The 20,059-nt window shown below is 41.0% G+C and overlaps 1 protein-coding gene across 2 annotated transcripts in view; it reads left to right on the forward strand.

Moving 5' to 3' along the window:
- The first annotated feature begins 235 nt into the window (after positions 1 to 235).
- The window catches only part of AFG3L2 (AFG3 like matrix AAA peptidase subunit 2), a 51,177-nt gene continuing 31,353 nt past the window's right edge, over positions 236 to 20,059 (forward strand). For both annotated transcript variants that reach the window (XM_049901873.1, XM_049901874.1), the window contains exons 1-6: positions 236 to 398; positions 5,185 to 5,284; positions 5,621 to 5,698; positions 7,387 to 7,493; positions 7,649 to 7,801; positions 9,873 to 9,947. In XM_049901873.1, the coding sequence (XP_049757830.1) occupies positions 282 to 398; positions 5,185 to 5,284; positions 5,621 to 5,698; positions 7,387 to 7,493; positions 7,649 to 7,801; positions 9,873 to 9,947 (630 nt within the window). In that variant the 5' untranslated portion in view covers positions 236 to 281. The remainder of the gene's footprint in view (positions 399 to 5,184; positions 5,285 to 5,620; positions 5,699 to 7,386; positions 7,494 to 7,648; positions 7,802 to 9,872; positions 9,948 to 20,059) is intronic.

Consider the following 20,059-nt stretch of genomic DNA (forward strand, 5'->3'; position numbering starts at 1 on the left):
CCCGTCCCCTGGGTTCCCACCTCCAGGTACGGTGGGCCTTAGGGGACCTTCGAGACCCCGAAGGAGAGCGGCGGGCCCGGCGGTTGCGCCTGCGCACCAACCTGCAGGAGCGACATTTCTTGAAGCCGAGCAGCGCTATTGGTTACAAGATCCGCCCTTCGGCTGACGTCATCACGCCGGAACGGGGCGGTGGTCAGAGACGGGCGCCGAAGAGCGGGCGTGCCCTCCTCTCCGCGCGTCCCCCGCCGCGCCTGCGCACTCCTCGCGGCGCCCGCCCGGACATGGCGCTCCGCTGCTTGCTGCTGCCGGGTCGGGGCGGCTGCAGGGCCCGCGGCCTCCCGTTGCTCCTGCTGCCCGGCGGCAGCACGGGTCCGAGCGAGCGGCCCTGTCTCCGGACGGTGAGTCCCCGCGCCCCTACCCAGCGCCCGGGCCCGGCGGCGCGGGAGGGCCAAGGTCACCGCCCCGCTCCTCCCCTCCCCCCGCCCACTGGTTGCTGGGGTGAGGGGCCGCGAGCCCGCCCGCCGAGCCCAGGACCCCCAGACCTTCGGACACTTGCCCGGCCGTTCCCACAAGCACGCTCGTACTTGCCAAACCGAGGTGTCGAGTTTTGGAAACATCCCGCCTCCAGTGCACTCGGATCTGTATGCTTCAAGGATCTTCAAAAGATCATCTTGCCAGAATTCTCTGACTTCTTTCAGGGTGAACCTGTCTAACAGATACGGCAGCCGAAGCCTGGAAAGGTTAACGGACTCGCCTGTCTCGGGCACTGGTTGCCTTCATTTTGGTTGTTTTCACGATATTGGAAAGTAGAGTTAAGGTGTTGTGTGTGTGCTTTAGAGTCAGTATAATGAGCATGAGGTAGTCAGAAGCACACGTTTTGGGGTCAAGCTCCTTAACCTTTATGAGCCTCATTCCACCTGTAGAATGGGGCTATGGCTAGCATTCTGGATTTGGTCTTGTATAAAATTTCCTGTCCTCAGCAGGAGGCTATTTCTCTGTTTGTGGTAACCAGTGAGTATAAGGGTACACATGTGGTATGGTAATACATTTTTCAAAGTGATGGGCAGAACCACTGCAGTAATCTGTTTCAGGGAAGAGTTTATTATATTCAATTCATTAGTCAATGCTTAGCTATTTTGATGACAATTTTCTTGCTGTTATTTCTGTAGCCCACAGCCTTGGTCACACAGAGAGCAGAACAGCATGGTGGTTCAGGCTTTGGGGCCAGTCGGACAGGATCTCAGGTTTGGCCACTTACTAGCTGACTGCCCTAGTGGAAGTTAGCTCGGCCTGTTCACTTAGAGGGGGTCATGATGGTACCTGCATTTGTTTTATTATTTTTACTCTTCTATGTATATTCCGTAATCATCATCATCTCTCCTACTCCATGCTTGCACAGTCTGCTTTTAGGGTTCTTGCATTGTATCCATTTTCCCATCTTCTCTTCCTCTAATCTTTTTTTCCCGTAGTGAATATTGAAGGAACCCTGGCGACACAGTGGTTAAAGTGCCCGGCTGCTAATCGAGAGGTTGGCGGTTTGAACCCACCACCTCACCTGCTCTGCAAAAGAAAAGACCTGGTGATCTGCTTCCATAAAGATTACAGCCTAGGAAACCCTATGGGGTGTTCTGCTCTGTCACATAGGGTCACTATGAGTTGCAATCGACTCGACAGCATATAGCAGCACCACCAGCATATAATTTTAAAAGTGCTTTCACATTTGATCCTCCCTGCAGTGTTCCTGGGCATAGTATCCTGGGCAGAGTTTTTTTTTTTTTAACGTTACAGATGTATAACCGAGGCTCCTAATATCATAGGAGTTGTTGGAGATCTTCGTGCAAAAAAAAATTCAGATTTCCAGCTTTAACAAAATGAAAAGTTCAGACAGTACTTTGCGTATTCCCATATGGCATATTGAATGAAGCCAGGTATCAACTTATCCCTTAGAAGGGTACACACAGCCCCCAACACTCTCTTCCCCCATTTGTTTCTTCTCTGACTCCCTAAGGCATTTGAGTTTGATGCTTCTGCTGTAAGCCCAGTGAGTTCAAAACTGAACTATTTTCATCACACTTATTCTTTCTCTTATCTGGATTATAACCGTCACCTGCTACCATTCAGTAGCCTGACAGAAACTGGGGGTTTGGCCTCCTTATTATTCCCTAATCCTTATTATTCCTTATTCCTACATCCAGTTAATTCCCTTGAATTTAACCTCAGTATTTCTTAAATCCATCCCTGAAACCCTGTCTGTCTTTAAACTGGACATCCTCATCTCTTGCTTGCTTTAAATACTAGTACTTCTATACCGTCTTGAATTCCACCATCACTGCGTAAAAACCAAATCTGATTATTATCATCATTTTTTTCTCCCCGCTTCAAACCAAAACAATGAAAATACACAAGCAAACAAAACACTCTACTGGCTCTTGGCACCTATAGTAGCATTTTGTAAAATGTGTCTGTTTAAACGTGAGTTCGAGGGGCTATTAGTAAATTATATAAAAAGAGGGTCTGTGGTCCAATAGAAGCAGCTCTGGTGACCTGGCGGTTAAAGCCTTCGGCCGCTAACTGAAAGGTCGGTTCAAAAAGATGTGGCGGTCTGACCCCGGAAAGACGTACAGCCCTGAGAAGATGTGGCGGTCTGACCCCGGAAAGGCGTACAGCCCTGAGAAGATGTGGCGGTCTGACCCCGGAAAGGCGTACAGCCCGAAGACCCCCTGAGGTAGTTCCACACTGTAAAACCAAAACCAAGCTAGTTGCCATTGAGTTGATTTCAACTCCTGGTGACACCATGTGTGTCAGAACTGTGCTTCACAGGGTGTTCAGTGGCTGTGACCTTTCGGAAGGAGATCACCAGACCCTTCTAAGGCACCTCTGGGGCTCCCATATGATAGGTGCTCAATTAATGGTAGCTGCTGTTAATATTTTCAGGCTCTTCAAGATTGTCTAGCTTTCTCTTTGTCTCTGGTCAACATCTCCACTTGGACATTTTTACAATGTTGAGTTACTTAGTCTCTGAACACAATGTGTTTTGCCTCCTATATTCACTCTTCCTGGAAGGCTCCTAGCCCACTCACTGCTTGGTGAATCCAAGGCTAGTCTTGCTTGTCTTGTGAAGTATTCTCTAGGGTCTTTAAACATGTAGTCACTTCCTCCTCTGCGCGTTAGGATACTATGGTGTAACTGATTGGTTCCCGTAACTGTCTCCCTTGCACATCTGAGTTTCTTAGGGATACGGACAGGTTCTGATTCCCCTTTGGACTTCCCATAGTTTGGCAGCACCTGGCTTGGAGTAGATGCTCAGTGAATGAGTATTGACTTGTTTCCTTCTCTTGCTTAAATAACTGGTTGTTTTCCTCAATGCTTTTAATGAATTTGGCTTTTGCAAAATACTATATTTATTCAACCATTATGAATTCTTACCCATTATCAGTTATTTGATAGGCCATGCGTTCCAGCAGGTCGGGTGGGGACAGGGCTTAACAACATGACCTCTAGATTGTCTTAGATTAGCATCGCTGGTCAACCAAGAACAGTGTCAGTGTTTCTGTCCTATTTTACTGTATAGAATTTTGTATTTATTTGATGTTAAATCAGCTCATTGTTTTTTAAATTGAGGTATAATTTACATATCATAAAATTCATCTTTTTAAAGTGTCTAATTCAGTAATTTTTTAGTATATTCACAAGGTCGTACAGCTGTCACCACTGTCTAATTCCAGAATGTTTTTGTCACTCCAAAAAGAAACTCTTGTTGTCATTACCAGTCACTCCTGTTTCTCCCCAACCATCCCCCTAGCTGTGGGCAACTGCCAGCCTGCTTCCTGTCTCTACGGATTGGCCTGTTCTGGACGTTTTATATAAATGGAATCATGATATGCGGCCTTTTAAATCTGGTTTCTTTCACTTAGCATGCTGTGTTCAAGGTTCATTGGTGGCGTGACGTGTGTCAGTACCTCGTTCCTTTTTAGGGCTGAGTGGTATCCTGTTGTACGCGTATCCCACGTCTGTCCACTCGTCACCAGGCAGTAGGCGCTTTGGTTGTTTTCTGCTTTTGGCTGTTAGGAACAGCACTGCTGGGAGCATTCCCGGACAGGTCTTGTATGGACCCGTGATTTCCTTTCTCTTGGATGTAGACCTCGGAGTGGGATCACCGGGTGATACGGTAACTCTGGTTAACGTTTTGAGGAACTGCTGAACTGTTTCCACAGTGGCAACACCATCTTACATTGTCAACACTTGTTATCATCTTCTTTATCATAGCGAATCTTGGTGTTATGTGGCTTTACTTTTGGGATGTGTTATTTTTCTCATCAGGCCACAAAGGTGACAAATGGTGATGAATTCTAATGCAGATGGCCTTTAAATATTGCCAACTGAATTTAAAAACTTCCTCCCCCCCAAAAAAATATGACGGTGATATTACTTGAATTTTATCACTGCTAAATTTGGATATATCCCCTCCGTATGTCTTGCCATCTATTGCTTTTGTGCAGCTAAAGATTTAATAGGGAGCTTCTTTGGTTTGCTTATGTTATACTTCAGTTTACGTCGACCGTATTTGCAAACAGCTTTTTAGCAGCATATGCGATATAGAGGAGAGACACATCTGTAATGGGACTTGTATGACCAAGGTTTTCACCGGGATGACAATGTATCAAATGTCTTTAGCACATGTTGCTGGTATAAGGATTATCAGTGATGTTGAACCATAACTCTCTTGTCTTGGAACTAAGATAAGTTAATTTTATGCTCAGCAAGCAGCATTGTTCTCTGATGTGTCTTGCAGTGTCAGACCGTCAAATGAGTCAGCAGGAAGCAGCAGTTTTTCTCGTCCTGGGGTTTGTCTTTTGATTGCTGCCAACTGCGTGCGCAGTGCTGAAGTGAATGTGTTGTCAGGGAATTGTATCTGGGCTGCGATTCCAAATTATATGTGGCTTTAAGGTATTGTTATCTTCTGGATAATTTCTGTCTTTTGGTTCTCTCGTTAGAATGGAGTAGCACAAGTTGTGGATACAAAGGAGTCCTTCCTCATGGAGCTGCTCCTCATGAGTGCTAGTCTGTAACACCTTGCTGAAGGGAGAGACGTTCCATTCACTGCCTATTAGGAAACAAAGCTCTTCTTTTTAGCTCTTTATGGTGATGTAACCTTCACACTTTGATTTGCATGTCATGTTTCAGCTTTATCGATATGCAACAGCTCAAGCAGCCACCAGCCGAAATTCTCTTCTGACAGATGTAATTGCTGCTTATCAAAGATTCTGTTCCAGACCTCCGAAAGGTAAACACTTAGGTGTGGTCTTAAGGTGCATGGTTATTTCAGGTGACTCTTAACTTCTGTCCCCTCTGGTAGCCTGCTTCGCTGCCTCATGCAGTGATGAGACTAGGTCACCTTCAAGCATGATGACACGTTTATAGCTAATGAAATTGGCATGCAAATAAGCTTTTTGTCGTTAACACCTCTGGGTTGTGAACTAGACTATTTAGACTCTGATTTATTCCTACCATGTTATACTTTTTTTTTTTTTTTTTAAATGATGTTGCAGCTTTTAAAACACACACAGACACTGATGAATATTAGTTTAAGGGTATGTTTTTTTTTTTCTTTTTCTAACAGGATTTGAAAAATACTTTCCTAATGGAAAAAATGCGAAAAAAGCTAGTGACCCTAAAGAACTTACGGGAGGAAAAAAAGGTACCTTTTCAGAACATTGTTTGAATTTCATATTTTCCCTAATACATGATGTTGATCTAGTGTTATCTTATATCGGTTCTGAAACCATGAGTTACGGGTACATATAAAACCCTAGATCGTATGTTTCATTACGCCTTAATTTTCGTTCATACTTTTTTTTTTTTTGAAGTAACTCAGGGTCACCTTAGAGATGTTGACTGATCAAACTAAGGCATATTTTTTAGATATTTGGTACAAAATATAAACCATTGGAAAAAATCTTGGGAATGTAGTACACACAGTTTATTTGCCACATGTTGTGGCACAGCACAGTGTTCTTCAAATTGTTCCTCAGAGCCTTAACTTAGGGATTCAGAGAGGGTTTCTTAGGGTCAGGTGGCTGCCGGGAGGAGGGGGCTATGTGGGGCATACCAGGCCTCCTGCCCTCCATCTCACACGTGATAGCACTTAGCACTGTGCCTGCCACATGTTAGCATTCAGTTGGCATCCTTTTGGGGGAGAGGAGAATGTAAGGAAAGTTATAATACAGGCCTTGTTCTTTAATGAGCAGGTGTGCAGAGGAGTGAAAGCAAGGCCAGAGGGCAGGGGAAGGGCAAGCGCTAAGTGAGGACGGGCCGCAGTCCATGATTCTAGAGTGGAACATGGGTGAAAAAGGCAACTTCTCAAGTTTTTTTCCAGAGGGATGGAAAGTAGTCTTTTCATCTTGGCTTGGGGTAGATGAATGATATTAGGTTCACTTTTCAAATACAACTGAATTAGTGTCTGTTTGGTACCTTTTGTGTATGCTACTTTATGGGATATTGTCAGACAGCTTTAAACACATGCTTACTCTGTATTTGCCAGTCCTGAGCCTTGTTTGGGGTGGGGTTGAGGCTTGTCCTCATCGTGCCTGTCCAATGTTGGACGGTACTGAAGGTGGAGGTGCAGAAGCTCCTTGTGTGTGTCACAGTGATGAGGCGTGTCATAAAGCCAGGGTGTCTCAGAGCCACTGAGGAAGGCTGAGTGCCTGTAGCTGCCATCCTGCCTTATCTGAGGGCTTGCTTAATGGTAGCTGGAGTTAGATGATACGCGTTTGTGGGTTTGTGTGAGAGGATAGAAAAGTGGAAAAGGGAAGGAAGATGTTAGGAATGGATTTCACATTCTTGCAAACTGTATGTGGGTATTTTTTTCCTTAACTGATTATCAAAATTATATCTTTCCAACAGAAGAAACTGTTAGCAGTGTTTAATTCATGGGAATGGGAGAGGGGAGCATGGACTTTTTAACTATAAGTTGATGCTCAGGAATTTGTTTATCAGGGTTCAGGTCCCAACAGTGTCACTAAATACTGCAACAGATTACTCAACGAGTTACTTAACCTCCCTGAGCTACAATTTCTTTGTCTGTGAAATGGGTATAATAATAGTAAATTTACAGGGTTATTGGGTTATTGTACAGATTTAGTGAGAGAGTGTATGTGAAGCACTTGCAAGCCCTCCTTGAATGTAGTTCATATTAGTACCATGCTTTTTCATGGTATTTTATTTAGTAATCGATCAGTTGTCATACTACGCGGTAAGTTTTATTATTAAAAATTTTATTATTTATTTATTATTAAAAATTATTAGTATTATTAAGTATTAATAAAAACATTTTGAGAGATACAAAATCCTACTATGCTTTTACACACGTTCTTTGTTTTTGAACAGAGTCAAAGCCAGCCAATACGCCGCATTCTTCTGGAGGAGGAGTTGGTGGTGGTGGAAAACGAGGTGGCAAGAAAGATGATTCTCACTGGTGGTCCAGGTTCCAGAAGGTGTGATTCCAAACTGTGTGTTAATTTTGAGGTTACGATGGGGGCCACAGGAAAGGTTGGAAGATAATAATAATATTGGGGGGTTTTCTGTCTAACATATCACAGATGACATTTTGAAATGTTTTTCTTCATGAAAAATTTCTCTTTTGCTGCAGGGTGACTTTCCATGGGATGACAAGGAGTTCAGGATATATTTACTTTGGACTGCTCTGATTTGGAGTGGTGTCGTGATTTACCTTCTGTTCAAGAGCTCTGGGAGAGAAATTACTTGGAAGGACTTTGTCAATAACTATCTTTCCAAAGGAGTAGTAAGTATGGTCATTGTGGCTGAAAGTGGTTCAAAAGGTGACTTTCAGTAGATTAGATTAAAAAAGGGAGAAACAGCACACTATCCAAGTTTGTGCATTTTAAAGTTAACTGTTTTTTACATTGATTTTTTAAAATGCTGAAAAGTGCTGCAAGCAAGAAACCTGTTCGTTTTGATCAAACAACCCCCAGATTTACCAATAAACCCTTTCTTTCACTTCCTCTTAGAACATAGTTTTGGAAACCTGGCTTGAGACTGTTATTCTTGACAGTCTTCCATCTGCCATTGCCATTTTTCTCGTGCCTCAGCTGCCTCTTCGTCCTGTTGTAGCCTGCCAGCCTTCTCAATGCTTTTTGTGTCTTTACTGCTTTTAGACTCTTGTGGCCTTGGAAATCAGGTTAATGACAGTATTAGAGCTGTTTAAAGTAAGAGCAAATGGCTCTGAGTGAGAGTCTGAGTAAGGCCCATGGACTCTGACATGTTTGTCTCCTCATAAGCCTTGGCTCCTTGTTGGGTCTTTATCCAGTGTGATACCATATTTCATCATATTTAAGATGTTATACATTTTGATCAAAGATTCTGTAGAAGAATTCTGATCAAAAGGGAGAAAATGCAGAACAGAATTTCAAATTCTCACAGAATCTAGACTTTATGGAGCCATGGAGAGTAGGTGAACCCCTGGTACAATTGCCCTGAGATAATCTTTAAACCTTAAACTAAAAATATCCCCTGAAGTCATCTTAAAATTGAACCATACCTCAGCTTAACTAGTAAAAAAGGTCTACCTTGAGCATTATGCTCTTAAGAACTATGTATGAAATCAAATTGACCATAGGAACTCGAAAGGTTACATAGGAACCTTAGAGGGGTGTGAGTTTATGTTAATGTGGGAAGAACAACTCAGAAAAAGAGGGTGAGGATGATTGTATAACGAAGAATGTAATCAATGTCATTGAATTGTTCATGTAGAAATTGTTGGATTGGTGTGTTTTGCTGTGTATATTGTCAACAACGATAACTAAAGACACTGTTAATGCTGTTGAATGTAAAACACACATTATTTTATGTATTACTAAGAAAACTTTTAAAAGCTGCCAAACAAAACTAAGATATGCCATTGATTATAAAACGTATCCCAATTTCTGATATGTTAAAATGTGAAAAATGTGCTTCTTAGAATTGATGAAATATAGTGAGAGTAAAAGAACTAAAATTAGGCATGTGTAACCTTGGGTAAGTTCATTAACCTTTCAACACTCTGATTTTTCATTAATGCAATGAGTAGTATAAAGATAAGGGGTAAGTACTTACCAAGGTAGTATGAAGAACCCCAAATTATTTTTAAAGGTCATACAATAAGGTAAAAATGAAAAAATGGAAACGGTCATATTAAGAAAAAAAATTATGGTAAAGTATATATAAGACAAACTTTGGCATCTTAATCATCTTTCAGTGTACAGTTCAGTGACATTAATTACATTCATCATGTTGTGCTACCGTGACCACTGTCCATTTCCTGAGTTTTTCATCCCCCACCCAAAAGTTCAGTACCCCTTCAGCAAAAACTCCCGTTCCCTCCTCATCCAGCCCCGTTAGATGCTGTGGAGTTGATTCTGACTCGTAGCGACCCCGTGGTAAGCACTGATGGATAAAAAACTTGGGGTACGTTCATAAAGTAGAATACCAGTCAGAACTGACATGTTGACACGATAAACTTCACGTATACAATGGTGAGAGAAAGAATAAAACAGAGGATGCGTATGAAATGAGATGATTTTAATGTTTAAGACAGGCAGAAATGCGTCCGTGTATTGTTTAGGGTTACATGCAGGGTAGCACAGGCGTCAGGACATGCTCGGGTGGTGGTACCTCATTCAGAGGGGGTCCCTTCTGGGGGAGGGAGTGTTGGTGGGTACCTGGGCAGCTCCACAGCATTTGTAGTGGTCCTGGTATTACCCTTTATTCTTTTCTGTATGTCTGAAATATCGTGTGCATTTTAAATCAACTTAAAGGAATATTTCAGGTATTTTCTCTAAATTTATGTTTGTATATTTAACTTTTTAAATTCCTAGGTAGACAGACTGGAAGTTGTCAACAAGCGTTTCGTTCGAGTGACTTTTATAGCAGGAAAAACTCCCGTTGATGGGGTGAGTTATTAATTGATGTGAATTAGCTTTAAATGAACTTACAAGGTCTAGAGCTGAAAAGAAAGCGTTCTCTCACGTTGTGGTAGATCGGCAGCAGTATAGGCAGGGCTGCAGGGCTGACAGCTGACGTGGTCAGGGTGTGACTGGGTCACACGTTAGTGATGCAAGGGTTGAGTCCGTGGGTGGTAGTGGTTGTCGTTTTGGGTAACATGTTTTGGCTGTACATTTAGGAAACAGTAAACTCTCAGTTTTCAGTATTTCATTATGGTCTATGATTTTTGAAGACTGAGACAACAGTGTTTTGGTTAGGAAAAAAATCTTAAAATCAGAATTGCTTATGTCTGAGACAGCTTTTTTCAAATTAGATTAAGATACGTTCTGATCATACCTCTCCCAATCCTTTTGTATTATATTAATTTCCATTTCCTATTTTAAAAATAATTTGTATTTTCTTTCCAACCAGTTTGGACTCTTACTACTTCAGAGATTCCTGATGGAGTTGAGTGGGCTAAGGGAAATAAGGAGGAGAGGGGAGGAGAGGAGGACTAGAGAGTATCCCAGGTGATTCCCTCCTACCCCTGACTCTGATCCCCGTCTTCCCTCCTTGTTCCCTGGATGTTTGTGGCCTTTTACCCTCCCTCAGGGCCAGATCCCTCTACTAGGCTGGGTCCCTTCTCCCTTAGGATAATTTTGTTTAACCATTTCCTCATTGTCCTACAGAAGCCATGGTGGCATAGTGGTTAAGAGCAACAGCTACTAACAAAAAGGTCGGCAGTTGGTATCCACCAGGCGCTCCCTGGAAACCCTGTGGGGTAGTTCTGCTCTGTCCTGTAGGGTCGCAATGAGTCAAAGTCCACTTGATGTCAACGGGTTTGGTTTTTTTTTCATTGTCCTACATGGATGGGCAACATTTGAGGACAAACTAGAACTGATGGTAACCATATCTCTCTTTTTAGCAATGTATCAGTAAATAAAAGAATGTCTGTAAAGTCTTACAGCTCTGGTGTTTTAGTCACATTTAGGAAAGTAATTTAATTTTCAATTTTTATTGCGCATTAAGTGAAAGTTTACAAACCAAGACAGTCTCTCATACAAAAATTTATATACACATTGTTATATACTCCTAGTTGCTGTCCCTGCAATGAGACAGCATATTCCTTTCCTCCACTCTCTATTTTCATGTCCATTCGGCCAGCTTCTGATCCCCTCTGCCCTCTCATCTCTTCTCCACACGGGAACTGCCCACATACTCTCATGTGTCTACTTGATCCAAGAAGCTCACTCTTCACCAGTGTCTTTTTCTATCCCATAGTCCAGTCTAATCCCTGTCTGAAGAGTTGGCTTTGGGAATGGTTCCTGTCTTGAGCTAACAGAAGGTCTGGGGACCATGAACTACGGGGTCCTTCTAGTCTCAGTCAGACCATTAAGCCTGGCCTTTTTATGAGAATTTGAGGTCTGCATCCCACTGCTCTCCTGCTCCCTCAGGGGTTCTCTGTTGTGTTCCTTGTCAGGGCAGTCATCAGTTGTAGCTGGGCACCATCTAGTTCTTCTGGTCTCAGGCTGATGTAGTCACTGGTTTATGTGGCCCTTTTTGTCTCTTGGACTCCTAATTACCTTGTGTCTTTGGTGTTCTTCATTCTCCTTTGGTCCAGGTGGGTTGAGACTCATTGATGCATCTTAGATGGGTGCTTGCTAAGCATTTAAGACCCCAGACTCCACTCTCCAAGGTGGGATGCAGAATGTTTTAATAGATTTTATTATGCCAGTTGACTTAGATGTCCCCTGAAACCATGATCCCCAAACCCCCACCCCTGTTGCACTGGCCTTGGAAGCATTCAGTTTATTCAAGAAACTTTGCTTTACGCTTAGTCCAGTTGTGCTGACCTCTCCTGTATTGTGTGTTGCCTCTCCCTTCACCGAAAATAGTTCTTTTCTACTACCTAATTAGTGAAAACCGCTTTCCCTCCCGGCTGTCGTAACCATCAAAGAGTATTTTCTATGCTGTTTAAACTATTTTTTGAGTTCTTATAATACTGGTCTCATACAATATTTGTCATTTTGCAGCTGACTAATTTCACTCAGCATAATGCCTTCCAGATTCCTCCATGTTATGAAATGTTTCACAGATTCATCACTGTTCTTCATCGATGCGTAGTATTCCATTGTGTGAACATACCATAATTTATCCATTCATCCATTGATGTGTGTCTTGGTGGCTTCCGTCTTTTTGCTATTGTGAACGGTGCTGCAGTGGACATGGGTATGCATATATCTGTTCGTGTAAAGGCTCTTATTTCTCTAGGACATATTCCGAGGAGTGGGATTGCAGGATCGTATGGTACTTCTATTTCTAGCTTTTTAAGAAAGCGCCATATCGATTGCCAAGGTGGTTGTACCATTTGACATACCCACCAGTAGTGTAGAAGTGTTCCAGTCTCTCCACAACCTCTCCAGCATTTATTATTTTCTGTTTTATGGATTAATGCCAGCGTTGTTGGAGTGAGATGAAATCTCATAGTAGCTTTGATCTGCATTTCTCTAATGGCTAATGATCCTCATATATCTGTTAGCCACCTGAATGTCTCCTTTAGTGAAGTGTCTATTCATATTTTTTGCCCATTTTTTAATTGGGTTATTTGCCTTTTTGAAGTTGAGTTTTTGCAGTATCGTGTAGATTTTAGAGATCAGGCACTGATCAGAAATGTCATAGCTAAAAACTTTTTCCCAGTCTGTAGGTAATCTTTTTACTCTTTTGGTGAAGTCTTTGGATGAGCATAAGTGTTTGATTTTTAGGAGCTCCCAGTTATCTAGTTTTTCTTCTTTGCATTCTTTATACTGTTTTGTTACACTATTTAAATAATGCCATGTATTAGGGCTCCTAACATTGTCCCTATTTTTTCTTCCGTGATCTGTATCGTTTTAGATTTTATATTTAGGTCTTTGATCCATTTCGACTTAGTTTTTGTGCATGGAGTGAGGTATGGGTCTTGTTTCATTTTTTTTACAGAAAGATATCCAGTTATGCCGGCACCATTTGTTAAAAAGACTGTCTTTTCCCCATTTAACTGTTTTGGGGCCTTTGTCAAATATCAACTGCTCATATGTGGATGGATTTATGTCTGGATTCTCAATTCTGTTCCATTGGTCCATGTATCTGTTGTTGTACCAGTACCAGGCTCTTTTAACTACCATGGCGGTATAATAGGTTGTAAAATCAGGTAAAGTAAGGCCTTCCACTTTGTTCTTCTTTTTCAGTAATGCCTTATTTATCCGGGGCCTCTTTCCCTTCCATATGAAGTTGGTGATTTATTTCTCCATCTCATTAAAGAATGTCCTTGGGATTTGGATTGGAATTGCATTAAATGTATAGATTGCTTTTGGTAGAACAGAGATAATGTTAAGTGTTCCTATCCATGAGCAAGGCATGTTCTTCCATTTGTGTAAGTCTCTTTGGGTTTCTTGCAGAAGTGTACTGTAGCTTTCTTTGTATAAGTCTTTTACATCTCTGGTAAGATTTATTCCTGAGTATTTTATCTTCTTGGGGGCTACTGTAAATGGCATTGATTTGGTGATTTCCTCTTCGATGTTCTTTTCGTTGGTGTAGAGGAATCCAACTGATTTTTGTATGTTTATCTTGTATCCCAGTACTCTGCTGAACTCTTCTATTAGTTTCAGTAGTTTTCTGGAGGATTCCTTAGGGTTTTCTGTGTATAAGATCATGTCATCTGCAAATAGAGATACTTTTACTTTTTACTTGCCAACCTGGACGCCCTTTATTTCTTTGTCTAGCCTAATTGCTCTGGCTAGGATTTCCAGCACAATGTTGAATAAGAGTGGTGATAAAGGGCATCCTTGTCTGGTTCCTGATCTCAATGGGGATGTTTTCAGGCTCTCTCCATTTAGGGTGATGTTGGCTGTTGGCTTTGTATAAATGCTCTTTATTTTGTTGAGAAATTTTACTTCTATTCCTATTTTGCTGAGAGTTTGTATGATGAATGAGTGTTGAACTTTGTCAAACGCCTTTTCTGCATCAATTGATAAAATCATGTGATTCTTGTCTTGTTTTATTTATGTGGTGGATTACATTACTTGTTTTTCTAATGTTGAACCATCCCTGCATACCTGGTATGAATCCCACTTGGTCATGGTGAATTATTTTTTTGATATGGTGTTGAATTCTGTTGGCTAGAATTTTGTTGAGGATTTTTGTATCTACATTCATGAGGGATATAGGTCTCAAATTTTCTTTTCTTGTGGTGTCTTTACCTGGTTTTGTTATCAGGGATATGGTAGCTTCATAGAATGAGCTTGGTAGTATTCCATCCTTTTCTATGTTCTGAAATACCTTTAGTAGTAGTGGTGCTAACTCTTCTCTGAAAATTTGGTGGAATTCTGCAGTGAAGTCATCCGGACCAGGGCTTTTTCTTCTTGTTGAGAGTTTTTTGATTACCTTTTCAATCTCTTCTTTTGTTATGGGTCTATTTAGTTGTTCTACCTGTGCTTGTGTTATTTTAGGTAGGTAGTGTGTTTCTAGGAATTCATCCATTTCTTCTAGGTTTTCAAATTTGTTTTAGTTTTTCATAGTAATCTGATATGATTCTTTTAATTTCAGTTGGGTGTGTTGTAATATCGCCTATCTCATTTCTTATTCGGGTTATTTGCTTCCTCTCTGTTTTTCTTTTGTCAGTTTGCCCAGTGGTTTATCGATTTTGTTGAGTTTTCCAAAAAACCAGCTTTTGGTCTTGTTTTTTCAGTTGCTTTTCTGTTTTCTATTTCATTTAGTTCTGCTCTAATTTTTATTATTTGTTTTCTCCTGGTGCCTGTGGGTTTCTTTTGTTGCTCTCTTTCTATTTGTTCAAGTTGTAGGGATAGTTTTTTGATTTTGGCCCTTTCTTCTTTTTAGATGTGTGCATTTATTGATATAAATTGGCCTCTGAGCAACGCTTTTGCTGTGCTATAAAGGTTCTGATAGGAAGTGTTTTCATTCTTATTGGATTCTATCAATTTCTTTATTCCATCCTTAATGTCTTCTAGAATCCAGTCTTTTTTGAGCAGGGTATTGTTCAGTTTCCAAGTTTTGATTTCTTTTTCCTGCTTTTCCTGTTACTGATTTCCACTTTTATGGCCCTATGGTCAGAGAAGATACTTTGTAATATTTCAATGTTTTGGATTCTGCTAAGGCTTACTTTAGGACCTAATATGTGGTCTATTCTAGATACTGTTCCATGTGCACTAGAAAAGAAAGTATACTTGGTTGCTGTTGGGTGGAGTATTCTGTATACGTCTACGAGATCAGGTTGGTTGATTGTGGCATTTAGATCTTCTGTGTCTTTATTGAGCTTCTTTCTGGATGTCCTTCACTGAAAGTGGTATGTTGAAGTCTCCTACTATTATTGTGGAGCTGTCTATCTGAGTTTTCAGTGCTGATAGTTTGTTTTATGTATCTTGCAGCTGTGTCATTAGATGCATAAATATTTAATATGGTTATATCATTTTGGTGTATTGTCCCTTTAATCATTATATAGTGTCCTTCCTCATCCTTTCTGATGGACTTAACTTCAAAGTCTATTTTGTCAAAAATTAATATTACCACACCTGCTCTTTTTTGATTGTTGTTTGCTTGATATAATTTTTTCCATCCTTTGAGTTTTAGTTTGTGTCTGTAAGTTGGCATGTCTCTTGTAGGCAGCATATAGACGGACCTTGTTTTTTAATCCATTCTGCCACTCTCTGTCTCTTTATTGGTGCATTTAGTCCATATATAATCGGGGTAATTATGGATAGGTATGAATTTAGTGCTATCATTTTGATGTCTTTTTTTGTGTGTTGACAGCTTCTTTTTCCCACTTGATTTTATGTGCTGAGTAGATTTTCTTTGTATATTGTCCTGTCCACATATTTGTTGTTGTTGATTTTGTCTCTGCTGAGTTTGTATTTTTCCCTTGTATTTTAATTTGATGCATAGGATAGTTTGTCTTCTTTGTGGTTATCTTATTATTTACCCCTATTTTTCTAAATTTAAAACTAACTTTTATTTCTTTGTATCGCCGTATCTTTCTCTGCGTATGGAAGGTGTATGATTACATTTCTTAGTCTGTCTTTATTATTTTAATGTTGTCTTCTTTTATATAATAACATTGCCGTTACCCTCTGTTGGGCTTTTTTTTTTTTTTTTAAGCCTTTTTTTTTTTTTATTGTATTTCCCTCTCTGGGTTGACTTCTGGTTGCTCTGCCCAGTGTTCTAGTCTTGGGTCAATACCTGATATTATTGATTTTCTAACCAAAGAATTCCCTTTAGTATTTCTTGTAGATTTGTCTTGGTTTTTACGAATTCCCTCAGGTTGTGTTTATGTGGAAATGTCTTAATTTCACCTTCACATTTAAGAGACAGTTTTGATGGATATATGATACTTGGGAGGCAATTTTTTTCTTTCAATTTTTTAAATATGTCATCGCATTGTCTTCTTGCCTGTATGGTGTCTGCCGAGTAGTCCGAGCTTATTCTTATTGGCTCTCCCTTGTAGGTGACTTTTCTTTTATCCCTCGCTGCTCTTATAATTGTCTCTTTATCTTTGGTTTTGGCAAGCTTGATTATGTCTTGGTGATTTTTTTTTTAAGATCTACCTTATGTGGAGTTCGATGAGCATCTCGGATAGATATCTTCTCATCTTTCACAATATCAGGGAAGTTTTTTGCCAACAAATCCTCAACAATTGTCTCTGTATTTTGTTATCCCTCCCTGTTCTGGTACTCCAATCACTCATAGGTCGTTTCTCTTGATAGAGTCCCACATGATTCTTAAGGTTTCTTCATTTTTTTTTTAATTCTTTTATCTGATTTTTCTTCAAATGTATTAATGCCAAGTGATTTATGTTCAAGTTCAGAAATTCTAGCTTCTGCTTGCTCAATTCTGCTCCTCTGACTTTCTGCTGAGTTATCTAATTCTGTAATTTTATTGTTAATCTTCTGAATTTCTGATTGCTGTCTGTCTATGGATTTTTCCAGCTTATTAAACTTTTCATTATGTTCCTGAATAATCTTTCTAATTTCTTCAGTTGCTTTATCTGTGTGTTCCTTGGCTTGTTCTGTGTATTGCCTCATTTCCTTCCTGATGTCTTGAAGGGTTCTGTATATAAAACTTTTGTATTCTGCATCTGGTAATTCCAGGAACGCACTTTCATTTAGAAGATCCCTGGATTCTTTGTTTTGAGAGCCTGTTGAGGTGATCATGGTCTGTTTCTTTATGTGACTTGATATTGACTGTTGTCTCCGAGCCATCTGAAAGTTATTGTATTAGTTTATGCTTGCTTACTGTGTCGCAGCTGCTTGCTTTGATATTTTTTTGGTATACCCCTATGGGTTGCTTGAGTGAGCTAGCTTGATTATTTTCACCTTTGAAGCTCTGGTGTCCTGTCCCCAGCTGGCTAGAGCTGTTATCAGGTATATCAGCCTAGGAATCCATTCGGTTTTCTTGTATGAATTCGGCTCAGGTTTCCAGGTAGCTGATATCAAGTGTGTGGTACAGGCTGTGTCCTACAGTCTTAGAGGGACAGGGGTAATTGGCGTATGCACCGGTACCTGATTGCAGCAGGGGGTCACACTCTGAACAAGGCAGGGGGCTGAGAACCGACCCCCAAGTGTCTCTGAGGAAAACGCATCTCCGTTCCCTAGAGTGTGCTGGTGGGTGGGCTCTGCAGAGGGACCATGGGCACCCAAAGTTTTTGTTTTAAGGACTGGGAGGTACCAGCTGTCCCTGGACCCCTGTCGTGGGTGGCTGGGTGACCCAAGTGGAGCCACCAGTCCTTAGGTCCCTGTTGTGGGTAGGTGAGGACCTTGTTTAATAGGCAAAGCAATGTCAAACGTCAAACAGCCACCTCTGCACCGCACAGTTGAAATGGTTGGAGTTTGCCAACAAGGGCTTATCCTCCTGAAATAGGTCCACGCAGGTCCGTGCAGAAGGGAAAGGTGCAAGGTCCATAGACGATTCATGCCTGGAGAGGAGTCGCTTCTGTCCTGAGCTCCCCCAGTTAAGGGAGCTGGCAAATTATCTTTTCCCCCCAGTTACAAATTTTTTCCTTCCCCAAGGCCGGGAAGACGGCTGCAGATGTTCACCAGGGTCTATCTCTGGCCCAGGGATTCAGCCGCTGAAGCTGGCTTGGGAGTGGTGGGGGCGGGGGGCGCGGTAGAATATATACAGGTACTTAGCTTTTGCTGAGAGCGTCCTTCTCCTCAGGTTCTGGAGGTGTGAGTGGGCTGTGTAGCTGGCTGCTGCTTCCTGAGGAAACTGTGGCTGAACACTAGTACCAGCCGCTGACGCCAGTGCCATTCTGAGAATGGTGCCTGAGGGCTCCCTACGATTCAGGTCCGGCAACTCCTCTAGGCCACTCCTCTCTGCTTCTGAATGGCCTCTTCCTTCCCCTGCCCCTCAGTTCATTGTCTGAGCTTGCCTTTGATGCTCAGGGCTCCCAGCTTGTCACAGATATACTCTTTTTACTTGTTTTTTGGGTCTTTGTTGTATAGAGGGCTCGTCGGAAGTGTCTGTTTGAAGTGTCTGTTTATTCCGCCATCTTGCCTCCACCTGTCTCCTCTCATTGTAGTTCTGATTTGCATTTCTCTAATGGCTAATGATCGTGAGCATTTCCTCATTTGTCTGTTAGCAGAATGTTTTCTTCAGTGAAGTTCATATCCTTTGCCTGTTTTTTAATTAGGTTATTTGTCTTTTTGCAGTACCGTGTAGATTTTAGAGATCAGGCGCTGATCAGAAATGTCATAGCCAAAAGCTTTTTCCCGGTCTGTAGGTAATCTTTTCACTCTTTTGGTGAAGTCTTTGGATGAGCATAAGTGTTTGATTTTTTGTAGCTCCCAGTTATCTAGTTTCTTCTCTGCTTTGTTAGTAATGTTTTATATACTGTTTATGCCATGTATTAGGGCTTCTAGCATTGTCCCTATTTTTTCTTCCATGATCTTTATCTTTTTAGATTTTATATTTAGGTCTTTGATCCATTTTGAACTAGTTTTTGTGCATGTTGTGAGGTATGGGTCTTGTTTAATTTTTTTGCAGATGGATATCCCATTATGCCAGTACCGTTTGTTAAACAGATTGTCTTTTCCCTATTTGACTGGCTTTGGGCCTTTGTCAAATGTCAGCTCCTCACATGTGGATGGATTTTTGTCTGGGTTTTGAATTCTGTTCCATTGGTCCATGTATCTGTTGTTTTACCAGTACCAGGCTGTTTTGACTACTGTGGTGGTATAATAGGTTCTAAATCAGTAATGCTTTACTTATCCAGGGCCTCTTTTGCTTCCATATGAAGTTGGTGATTTGTTTCTCCATCTCATTAAAAAATGTCGTTGGAATTTGGATTGGAGTTGCGTTGTATCTATAAATGGCTTTTGGTAGAATAGACATTTTTACAACGTTAAGTTTTCCTATCCATGAACAAGGTATGTTTTTCCACTTATGTAGGTCTCTTTTGGTTTCTTGCAGTAGTGTCTTATAGTTTTCTTTGTATGGGTCTTTTACATCTCTGGTAAGATTTACTCCTAAGTATTTTATCTTCTTGCGTGCTACTGTAAATGGTAATTGATTTGGTGATTTCCTGTTCAGTGTTCTGTTTGTTGGTGTAGAGGAATCCAACTGATTTTTGTATGTTTATCTTGTATCCCAGTACTCTGCTGAACTCTTCTGTTAGTTTCAGTAGTTTTCTAGAGGATTCCTTAGGGTTTTCTGTGTATAAGATCATGACATCTGCAAATGGAGATACTTTTACTCTTTCCTTGCTAGTCTGGATGCCCTTGATTTCTTTATCTAGCCTAATTGCTTTGGCTAGGATTTCCAGCACAATGTTGAATAAGAGTGGTGATAAAGGGCATCCTTGTCTGGTTCCAGATCTCAAGGGGAATGCTTTCAGACTCTCTCCATTTAGGATGATGTTGGCTCTTGGCTTTGTGTAAATGCCTTTTATTATGTTGAGGAATTTCCCTTCTATTCCTATTTTGCTGAGAGTTATTATGAATGAGTATTGGACTTTGTCAAATGCCTTTCCTGCATCATGTGATAAGACCATGTGATTCTTGTCTTTTGTTTTATTTATGTGGTGAATTACATTAAT

Source organism: Elephas maximus, chromosome 11 (genome assembly GCF_024166365.1).
Source record: "Elephas maximus indicus isolate mEleMax1 chromosome 11, mEleMax1 primary haplotype, whole genome shotgun sequence".
NCBI classification, from domain to species: domain Eukaryota; kingdom Metazoa; phylum Chordata; class Mammalia; order Proboscidea; family Elephantidae; genus Elephas; species Elephas maximus.